Source organism: Hyperoodon ampullatus, assembly GCF_949752795.1.
Source record: "Hyperoodon ampullatus genome assembly, chromosome: 2".
Lineage (NCBI taxonomy): Eukaryota > Metazoa > Chordata > Mammalia > Artiodactyla > Ziphiidae > Hyperoodon > Hyperoodon ampullatus.
In genome coordinates this window covers 115,737,264-115,748,743 of record NC_136915.1, presented here as the reverse complement: position 1 = coordinate 115,748,743, position 11,480 = coordinate 115,737,264, and the positions used below count along the sequence as shown (strand labels likewise).

Here is an 11,480-nt window from a genome sequence, read left to right as displayed (position 1 = left end):
GGAGACCAGAGCATTATTTTTTCCCCCTTTGGAGCTTGAGGCTCTCTTGCCAACAGAAGGACAGCTAGGAAAGCTAGATTAAAAGGATGGTTTTTATCTATATTTTGCAGTTAAGATTGATATTTTGAAGGCACGCTCTTTCTGTGATTTATTTTTTTTTTTTTTTTAAGCCCATAGCGCTAACCTTGAAGAGATTTGTGGTTGGGTTTTTGGTTTCTAAGAAGGTCATAGTTTTTTCTCTTTTTCTTTCGGGTTTTTTCTGTTTTGTTTTGTTTTTTTTAAGGGGGGGAGGGGAAAAGGGGGCTAAGAAAGGAGACCATGTTAACTGGTAGAAGTAGAATGGAGCTTCAGTTACCAGGGTCCTGAGAGCTGGAAGAAAAAGCATTCAGTCTTCAAGTTGGGAGGCCATCCTCTCATCTTTCTTTAAAATTGCAAGCGGTTCAGTCCTGATCAAGACATCAAAACTACAGGATTCTGGAACCGTGGAGACACTGAGAAACCATGAGTGTAAGGTTACCCCAGAGTATAGACAGGTAAGTTTGCTAATAATGTAGTTTTTCAGCACTTACTTAAGGAAGGACTGGGAGGGAAAGTGTTGCATTTTGATAAAGGGTTGCAAAAGAAGGGTCTGTGTGGGCTGTGGGAATTGGTGGGGTCTCTGGGGACTCTCTGGGCATGTGTGTTTATGTTCCCTCTGTGTGTGTCCATGTTCAAAACATATCTCCTGATTCAGTGTTTTTTAAATATAAACAGTAGACAGTGACGCCAGAAGTGGGGAAAGAGGGGGAAATGCTTTCCAGCCGCCTTTGACTTTTGCCAGGCCAGAGGCTGAATTTGAGTCCCTAACTTGCCAGCCTAGGGGTGGGAGGCAGGCACAGGCCTGGTCACGTGAGACCCCAAGGGTGATTGGGACCGGCTTTAGGTGTCGGAGCTGCTGGGGGAAGGGCCCTGGCAGGGGCGTGGGCCTCCACCGGCTGGTTGTTGTGGAATGGTGGGGCTTGGTGATGGGGTGGATCCCATTTCTAGAATGAGGAGGATGTTCTTGGCCTGAATGATGGGACAGAAACACCCTTTGCACCCATACAGGTCTGGATTTTTACCGGTGGCTGATAATGGCCCCCAAAATGCATAGGTCAGCACTAGAATTTCTTCCTCTCCAAGCTTGGGGTTTAATTGAAATCTGCCAACCAGCTGATGCTCTAGGTTAAATCTTCCAAGCCGTTTTTAATAAGCTTGACTCTGCAAAATGGGCCTTCCCTCTGCCTAGAGCCCGAAGGGGTTGTTTTAGGCTCTTAGGCCTGATGGGCAGAGGCACTGGCCCTTAGAGTCAGAGCACAGGATGCCCTCCCCCCACCAACCTCCTCCAAGAGTCCTCCCAGTCGCCCCATCACCGGTAACACTACAGTTTACAACTTTGTAAGGTGTCTGCCTTTTCCTTTCCTCTCCTCCTCAACCTTTTCTCCTTGAGAGTCTTTAGGGTAGTTTTGTGGGTGCTGGATGGATGGTTGGTTGGAGGACTGAACAAGCAAATGAAAGGACTGGGCCTGGAAGAAAAAAAAATTATTGGAGAGATAGGGAAGAATATTTTCAAGGGAACAATTGTTTTCTCCCTGTCCAGTTAACCTTTGATTATCCATGCTGATAATAATTTCTTTTAGGCTGTGGAATGTGGCCTAAAATGATACAATCTCTCTCTCTCCCAAACACTAATCTCTGTATTGCCTCAGAGTCCCGTTTAGATTAGTTCAGCAGTCCCCAGACGGGGACCTGACTTGGCAGTGGAGAGAAGGCAGACAACCACAAAGGACAGATAGTATATGTGGCTGCTTGAACCTCCATCCCTTCCCCTTTTTGTTGGCTTCTCTTTAGTTTGACTCTTGTAAAGGGAGAACTGAGGCGCGTGTCAAGGCAAGAAGTTGAAATGGTTACATGACTGCCCTTCTCTTTTCATCCTCTTGGAATTTGGGAATTAGCGCACTTGCCTTTTTGAGATTTGGGGATAAACTATTTCTCTGAATTCAGAGATGTGAGCAGATGGAAACCCAGGTGTTGGGGGTACAAGAAAAAGGCAATGAAGGTTCCTGGCCTAGTGTAAGATGCTCCTCTGGGAGTTTGCAGAAGACCCTCACAGTCTTCTCAGGATTTGTATAGCACGGTTTTTCTGAGTGCTTTCATAGGAATGTATCTCATTTGAGCCTCCCAATATTTCCGTGAGGCAGACAAATCAGAGGTTATTATTCTCATTTTACAGAAGGGGTGATTGAGGCTCACGGGGGATACCTGGCTAGCCCAGTGCCATCTTCCCTGACTAGTGGCAGAATCTGGACTCAGTCGCAGGTCTTCTGATTCTGAACCCAAGGCTCTTTCTCTTGCCCCACCCTGTCTAAGTAGGTTTGTATACTGGTCCTGTGGGATAGGGGCGGGGGCCCCGTTTTATTCTTTCTGGCAGTAGGGTAAGATGCTTTTCAGAACCCCCTTGCACTTGGGATAATGGAGCTTCGCAGGGTGAGAGCATTCCTCACCTCTACCGCTACCCCAATTCTCTTCCCCATTAAAGGATCAGTTCTGGGACTTGGGTCCCCTTCACGGTATCTCCAGTTGTATTGGATTGTACCCCTTTAGCAGTAGGTTCATTCTATTGGCTATTTTGACATCTCAGATTCAAGACCCTGTGGATTTTAAATAATTTACAGTTTTACACAATTTTACACCATACTGGAGAGATTGAGTGAAGGGATTTCAGATTATAGAGTCAGGGATTCTCTTTTAGTTTATCAATTTGCTGTTTAGAGAGCGTAGTGTAAGGTGCTGTGCTCAATGTTTCAAAAAATTTAAGTATGCAGTTCTTGCTTACAAAGATCATGCAATCTACTTGAGGAACTAGGAAAGGTTTAAGACTCCTGAAGACCACATAAAAGCAACACTAGACTATAAGCTCTGTAAAGGTAGGAACTGTGTTTTGTTTGCTCAGTTATAGCCTGCACGCCTGGCTTAGTGCCTTGCATGGGGTGAGTGCTCACTAAATATTTGACAAACGAATATTGGATTGAGTGAACATGTCAGCATGTATAAATTCATCCATTTCAGATTTTTCAACATTCATGTGTTAATCTCAAGTGTAGTCAAAGTAAGGTCAATTAGAGAAGGCTTCCTAGGTGATGCATGTTTTCTAGGACATAAGCATGGAGGACCATGTCTATGGAGAGAGATTGTGGCTCGAAGAATCGAAGGCTGTGGAATATTTATCCAGCAGAGTCTTTAATCCCCTCTTGGGAAGTGACTTCTGGGTCCAAAGAAACTTGAAGTATTTGCAGCTAATCTTGATCTTACAGTGTTAATCAGTTGTTAGCGAAAAATGGGCTAAATTGTAGCTGTTCATGTCCCTTTCAGTTTTTGTCCATGGACAATTTATTGCCTGTTAATGTGTGTTCTTCTCAAAAGTTTCTAAAAATGTGTTTGATATTGCAAGCTGAGATAATAATACTGAATTATTTTTATAGGAATGGTAAAGAGTTTTGCTAAGCCATCTATATCCATTTGCCTAGTTCTCCATGGCAAATGTTTTTGAGATGGCCAGAGGGGTTAGGAGTTTGCATCCATAAAACAGCTTTTCTCTGTTCAGAGATAGTTAGCTTATGTGAGAACCAAAGCAAATGGAGAAGTACTAGATTTAAGCTGAGAGTTCTTGGTTTGAGCCCTGGCATTCCCCTTAACTGTGTGATCTTGGGCAAATCACATGCCTCCTTTGGTTTCCTCATATGTAAGGCAATAGCTCATTTATATGAAATGCTTTCCGGTTCACAAACATTTTCACATAGCTTGTCATTTGAGGATTGTAACACTTATTGTGTCTTTCTCATGGTGCTATTGAAAGGAGCAAATCAAATTAGATAGGGACTTCCCTGGTGGTCCAGTGGTTAAGAATCTGCCTTCTAATGCAGGGGACGCAGGTTTGATCCCACATGCTGAGGGTCAACTAAGCCTGCGTGCCACAGCTACTGAGCCCACATGCTCACAAGCCAGCGTGCCACAACTAGAGAGCCCGAGCATCGCAACTACTGAGCCTGTGCGCTCTGGGGCTCATGTGCCACAACTAGAGAGAGAAGCCCGCACGCCACAACAAAAGATCCCGAGTGCCGCAACTAAGACCTGACGCAGCCAAATAAATAAATAAAATATTTTTTTAAAAAAACAACATTAAGGGCTTCCCTGGTGGCGCAGTGGTTGAGAGTCCGCCTGCCGATGCTGGGGACACAGGTTCGTGCCCCGGTCCGGGAAGATCCCACGTGCCGTGGAGTGGCTGGGCCCGTGAGCCATGGCCACTGAGCCTGTGCGTCCGGAGCCTGTGTGTCCGGAGCCTGTGCTCCGCAACGGGAGAGGACACAACAGTGAGAGGCCCGCATACCGCAAAAAAAAAAAATAATAATAATAATAAATAAAAATAAAAAACAACATTAAAAACAAATTAGATAATACATTTCAAATTGCTTTCTAAACTAAAACTCTATAACTTTTATATGGTAAACTCATGAATTTGATTTAACATCATGCACTGCTTTCTGAACTGGCCCAAAACAAATTAAGAGTGACTGAAAGATCTTTCCATTGTTTTGAAGAATTTAACCAGAGTGAACAGGCATTTCTGTTGCAGAAGTGCATGAGGTTAGAAAGAAGGCATACTTTTCTAGTGGTCAGGGTTGGGTGATGATACTAGAATATGAGAAGGGGAAGGTTATTGAATCTCCTTCCCAGGAATTTTGATGAATGGGAGAGGCTTGAGCTACCTTGGCTTCCTTAGATGGGGATAGAAAGGATTTGTTTTATGATCTCTGGCTGTTCCTTGTTTTAGAAGCATATGACTTGCCTAATTCAGAATAAACCCAGAGCCAGCAACTGTTCCTTATCAGGGATCTGAGATTGAATGTAACTTTTCCCCAGCCTGTAGCCTTTTTGTTTTTTTGTTTTTTTTTAGAAGAGGCAAAATCTTTCATGAAGTGTATGGAGGAGGAGGGAGAAAAAGGCAGAGGAAGGAGGAAAGAGCCTTCAGGCTGAGGGGACGTTTGTAGAGAAGAAAAGCTGGTAGCCTAGGCTGAGGAGACGGGGCTTCTCGGAGAAGGAGGTGGGGGGAGGTTCTTCCCACCTCAGGCTCCCCCTTTGCACTTCAGGTTCTTACTGAGCCCTGGGAACAAGAAACCCCCAGACATTCAGCTGAGTTTCTGCCTAGTTTCGAGGTTGGCCTCCCAGAACAGTGACAGGGATCCAGAACTACAAAGAGTAAGTCCCCTGAAATGCTGAGTCTTCTCCAGAATGTACCCTTGTGCTCTCCAGGCGTGAGATGAGAGATGGCAGTGGATTTGCAGATGAAACATTTGGTGATTAATCACCATTATGAGCAGGAAAGGGCTGAGCTTACCTTCACATACTCAAAAACATTTCTGAAAGAGCACCCTTTGATGAACAAATTGATTTAGCTTTTTTTTTTTTTTTTTTTTAATAGAGCACTGTCAGAGTCCCTTTTGTTCTGTTTAGGAGGGTAGACAAAAAATGTGACAAGTTAAATGACAATGAGTTCATCAGAAGTAAAAAAGATTCTGTGAAGGTCACATGGCTAATCCCCAAATTGGTATAAAGACAAAAGAGTTCTGGAAACTCGCAACCTTCGTGGAATAGAGTTTGGAAACTTTTGGATAGCGTCTTTTGGGTAGCAGTGATACTGCTTTAAAGATCTGGGAATCTGATGTATGTGAAAGGGCTGAATGCTGAAGTTCCATAAAACATAAGAGGAATGGTTTTAATCTATACTGACTGAATTTGCTTCACATCTTCATAGTGGCACTGCCTTTAAAAATTCATTGTATTGGTTTATTATTTTTAAAACTTAATTTCAAGATTTATCATGTGGTTTGGAAACCCTTTTCCCCATGGACTGTGCATTCTTCTTTCCTCAATCACCGTATTGGGAAAAGACCCAAGCATAGACCTGCTAGTGGCATCCAGGGTCACTCCTTTGCCCCATGGAGGAAAGCAGGACTACAGAAGTTGCAGATTGTGGTCTCAAAAGAAAAAAGTAATCATTACTTTATGAAAAGTTGTGTTAGATCCCCTGTGAAAAGAGCTTTGGAGTTCTGAGGGAAGACCCCCCAGCATCCGAGTAAATAGATGAGTGAATTAGGGTAGCCAACTTCTCAGATTTGATACCTTCTAGCTGTTATGTTCTTTGAGCCTCTGAAAACATAATGCCTGTGCCCATTCTTTCAGTGAGCCAGGACTTTTTTTCAGGAATCCTATCTGCCTTCCTGAAAACCAGTGAAAACGAAAGTCTGAAAAAACCAGGGAACAGAGCTGTCTGATGAAATGGGAGGGGAAAGTGGAAGAAGTACAGTGATGTGGAAGTGGAAGTGTGGGGAGAGGCGGGGAGACCTGTGGCCCCCAATAAAATTGGAGTAGGATTTGGAAGACATTTTCAAGGCCTGGAAGAACACCCAGATTTATGGTCCTAAAACAATTGGACAGATTTGAGGGGAAAATCACAGAAGTCTTAAATCTTAGGGGATCCTCCTCTTCCCTTTCCTCTTGACTCCAAATAGGGCGTCTCTTGAGCTGGTCCAGAAGGTTGAGGGGCTCCCATTTTCAGTGATCTCTTGTGGTTCCCTGAGTTGAATAGTTGTAAATTCTTTTGAATCCCAATTTTTCCTTTGCTACAATTTTTTTTTTTTTTTGGCTCCACTGTGTGGCTTGCGGGATCTTAGTTCCCTGACCACGACCAAGGATTGAATCCAGCTCAGTGAAAGCGCCGAGTCCTAACCACTGGACCACCAGGGAATTTCCTCCTTTGCTACAATTTAAGTCCATCTTCCTGTCTTTTACTTCTGATTTCAGCATAGGCCCTAAAGTCACTAGTACCCCTCTGTCATCCGTATTGACTTCTTCAGGATTCTCCTCATTCTAAAAATAGCAAACTAAGACGTGAATGTGTGAGAAGGGGGCTTTGAAAAGTTGGGGTGAAGTGATTTCAGAGTCCTGATTTCCAGCACTTTGTCCTCCAGTGTTTAAAGCTACCATAAAATGGTGCAATGGGATCTATAGTCACCAGTCGTGGACTGGCATCAAATCACAGAGGGAACGGGACCAATCTAACAACCTTCCAGATGATGACCTATGATCTGTGGCACTTGCAATCAGTTGGTTGGATGGCAAATATTTATCAAATAGCTCCATGCACAGCTCAGTTCTTAGTGTTCTGATAGATAATTTGCAAGAATGTGGAGCTTACATTCTTGTTGGGAAATGTAATTAATGAAGCAACACAAAACAATAAAAAGGTAGTACCTCATTACTGAATCTTGACGTAGACCAAAAAGGTACATTTAGAGATGAGTAGAAAGTTGGCGCTAGTGAGAATAGCCAGGGGAGGGGTGGTTAGGAATTATTTAGGTTGAAGAAAGAGAGGAAGCTCTTTCAGACCAGGGGAACAACATAAGCAAAGGTTCTGGGGCAGAACCAAGCATTGGGTGGTCTCAGGATGGTAAGAGTATTGGTCTTTGTAGAGCAGAGAGAAATTAGGTTGTCAAGGTGAGTATGGTGGGAGCGTGGGGGGGATAAAGGTATTCAGACTGGATGTGGTAGGAAAAAGGGAACCAGCAGGGTTTGTGTAATATGTGGTGATAAAAGGAATGTTTAAGGAAAGAATTCTAATATTATTATGTAGGTGGGAAGAGAGCAAAAGATAATGTGAGAACAAAGAAGGGTAGGATTTGAAAGACATTTTGGAAGGAAAACTAACAGGGTATGTGTGTTAAGGCTGAATCAGATTTGGTTCCCAAGTTTTGGAGACTGACTGTTGCTAGAGAGATTAAGACCATCATTAAAAGTCATTCTGCCGGGCTTCCCTGGTGGCGCAGTGGTTGGGAGTCTGCCTGCCAATGCAGGGGACACGGGTTCGTGCCCCGGTCCAGGAAGATCCCACATGCCGCAGAGTGGCTAGGCCCGTGAGCCGTGGCCGCTGAGCCTGTGCGTCCAGAGCCTGTGCTCCGCAAGGGGAGAGGCCACAACAGTGAGAGGCCCGCGTACCGCAAAAAAAAAAAAAAAAAAAAAAAGTCCTTCTGCCTCCCATTGGTACCCAGCAATTCACTGAACATAGCATATCAAATGATACTTATTTGCTGAGGCCCTTAGGTTAGGCTGTTTCTACCAAATAGATTTAGAGGTCTTCAGCGCAGTCTTCTAAAGAGAGGGAGAGAGGGCAGTGAGTTCTGAGAGCTCCCTTAGGAAATGGGGTCATGATTTGAGGAGATTAGCATATATTTGATATCCTGATTAATTAATCATACCCCACTCCCCCACTGCAGACCAAACTCCAGGGCTCAAGGGATATCTCTGCAGAAACCATCCTAGTAGCATGATTATAGAGAGTATAGGACTTGAAGTGAGAAGAGCTTTGTGTGAGTCCCAGCTTTTCCGCTAACTAGCTGTGTGATCAGGACGATTTGTGTAAAAGCATTTTGTGAATTCTATAGAGCCAAACATTTGGTGAGTGTTGTTGAGGCATTTGGTTTGGCAAGGACCCCAGATTGGCCTGAACTCTCCTCAGCTACCACGAGAAGACCTGTGCTTGGGTGCTGAGACCTGTGCTGATTCTAAACTGAGGACTGACAGGCATGGCTCTGGGAACATATTGAGCAAACACAGGATGGTACTAGTTAAAAATAAGGTGTGGAAGATCTCGTCCTAAGTCGATCCTTTTTCACTGGAAACCTTCTTTTCACGGTGTCTTTCCTTTCCAGTTCGAACTCCCAGCTTGGGATCCATGCCTTCTTGCTTCAGTTCAGCCCACATCTCACTAATTGTAGGTCTTATTACTGTCCCCTACCATCCCGCTTCAGGTAGGCTAGCCTGTTTCCCAGGCCCACATCACTCTTTCCACATCTTTATATGAGTGTTCTCTTTTTCTCCCCAACTCCGGCTAGTCTTATTTCCTTCAAGGTGACCTTTTCTGGTTAATATCATCAAACTCTACAGTATATATTATTCAACATTCTTTTTGCACATACATATAGCAGTTGGACTCTTATTATCTTTTGTATGTTGGTATAAAATACTTTATATAAAAGTTCTAGCAGAATCCCTAGCACATGGTCGACTGTTATAAATAAATGTTGGTGCTCTTCCATTCTTTGCATGTTTTATGTTGGTTATTGTGTCTTATCCTGTTTCTCAGGGTTCAAAAGCGATGTCTCTTCATTTTTCTAGATTGTCTTCTAGTGCTCAGTAGAGTTCTCTTTATACGAGGTATACTCCTCCCTCAGTTACCTGACTTGAACTGTAGTTCATTCTTGACATTTCCAATTCCCTCCATGCCTACCCAAGGGATTTCAAGAAAGCAACCCTAAACATTGCTGCTAGGAAGGGAGACCAAGAATTCCCCTTGTTCTTACTGGGTGCTAGGTCTTGGGCACTTGGTATTTCTTCTAGGGACAGAGCAGCCTTGTTGCGGTTGCTTGCCTTCAGCTTCTCCCAGCTCTCGGGGGATTTCCCCATTGGCGGCCTGGTTTCCGGGCTGCTGTTCCCTGCAGGGGTCTGACGGGGCACAGGACCCGCCCTGCCATTGTCCTGCCTGCCCCAGGCTGGCCCCATTCATTTCCCAGAGCACAGCCCTCAGAAGCTTCCTTCCAAGAGACTGCTGCTGCAGAGAAAGGCCACTGTTGTTCTGGGGGGAGGTGGCTGGAGAGAGTGTAGTAAATAGCTTTGTGAATGGGACCTTGTATGAGACTAGAACCGCAGACCCTTTTCTGCGAGCGCTAGGGATGGGGGCAGAAAACCACTTGGGCTTCAGTGTGTTCACAGGAATAGGGTCTGAGGTTTAGGAATACTCATGCTATCCCTCAAATAAGGAGATTGGTCCATTTAATAAGTCTTCGCTGGCTGGTGCCCCTCAAGCCACTAGGATTCAATGTGAATAAGTTGCTTACCCTGCCTTCTGGGAGCCTGTGGTTTTGTGTGGGGAGACGGCGGGCAAGCAGGAGTTGTACGATACCACCCTGAACTCTTCTGTGATATCAGTTGAAGCAAATGGGAGGGACAATAAAGAAACTTTCCTGGAGGAAGTGACCTTTAATTGAGGCCAGAAAATGAGAGCCAGGCTTGAGCAAGGGAAAGTCCAGGCAGAGGGAACAGCATGTACTGAAGACAGAAGAAAAGGAAGGACATGGTGGCGTGGGAGCTGAAAGTAGCTATGGTCTATAGCGAGACCTTGGAACAATTAATTAAATGAAACAGGAGCGTACAGGAGCTAGGGCCTGGGAATCATGTAATCCTCCCTATTAGGAGTTTTCAACTTTATCCTGAGAGCAGTGAAGCACCATTGCAAGACAAGTAGGGAGTGACATGGTAAGATAGGCTTTTAGAAAAACAAGGTCACCCGACTGCAGTGTGGACGTTTAAATTGAAAGAACAGAAGAATAGAGAGGGAGGACAAATTAGGAGCCCATTGTGGTAATCTGGGCAGGAGGTGAGGGTGGCCTCTACTAGGGAAGTGACAGTGGAGATGGAGAAAAATGAAGGATTAGAAGACTAAGTAGTTGGTTATGGGGCGGGGAGGGCGTGAAGTGGTGGGGGGCAAGGCTGACAGCCTTTTCCTTGGCTTGGGCTGGTGGGTGGTACTATTCAATGAAAAGGGGAACTGAGGAGGAAGAGCGTGATTGAGGGAAGGAGACCCTTTTGGACATGATGAGTTTGAAGTGCCTGTGGGAGATCCCAGGGAAGCTGTTCAGTAGGTTGGCGGCTGGTTATACAGGCCTGGAGGTCAGGAGGGTGTGCTGGGATGTGGGTCATCAACATCTGGACCGAATGGTGCAAGTGTGAGGCTGTCCAGGGACAGGGTGTAGAGTGAGAAGAGGGCCTTGGACAGAACCCTGAGGGGCACTGCATTCAAAGGTGAGGCAAAGGAAGAGGATCCCACACAAGAGACTGGTGGGGAGTGGCAGGCAAACAGGAGCCAGGGTAGTGTGGAATCTCAGAAATGAAGGGAGGGAGTGGCCAGCAGTGTCAAGTGCTCCCAAGAGGCAGAGGATGGAAAGGATAGAGAAGTGTCTGGATTTAGTAACTAGGAAGATTTTCATGGCCTTGGGGGGATGTGGGGAGGAGCCAGTTTGCAGTGAGTTTAAGAGGGAAGAGGCAGTGAGGAAAGGGTGATAGTCTGGTCAATCCTTTTATGAAGTTTGGTCAGAAAGAAGAGGAGAAAAAATGGAGCCCCTTAGTCCCCATCAATAGGCCTTTGAGTTCATTTTTTTCAAGGTAGAACTAGGTTGTCTTAAGTCAGAGGTTAGCATACATCAGAGACTGCCTGTGGGAGAGGCAGAAAGGGAGATGTGTGACAGGATTAAAGGAAAGATTAGACCCAAGAGAAGAAGTCAGTTTTTAAAGTAGGGGAGGACACAATTGACAGGGAGAGAAAGATGGAAGGTTTATAAGGCCGAGATAAG

The 11,480-nt window shown here is 45.0% G+C and overlaps 1 protein-coding gene across 1 annotated transcript in view; it reads left to right on the top strand.

Annotated features, from left to right (window-relative positions):
• Positions 1 to 501: 501 nt before the first annotated feature.
• Positions 502 to 11,480, top strand: part of ARHGEF11 (Rho guanine nucleotide exchange factor 11) — a gene marked incomplete at its 5' end in the record, with an annotated part of 112,144 nt that continues 101,165 nt past the window's right edge. The window contains one exon of the mRNA XM_079697342.1: positions 502 to 533. Coding sequence (XP_079553468.1) covers positions 502 to 533 — 32 coding nt within the window. The remainder of the gene's footprint in view (positions 534 to 11,480) is intronic.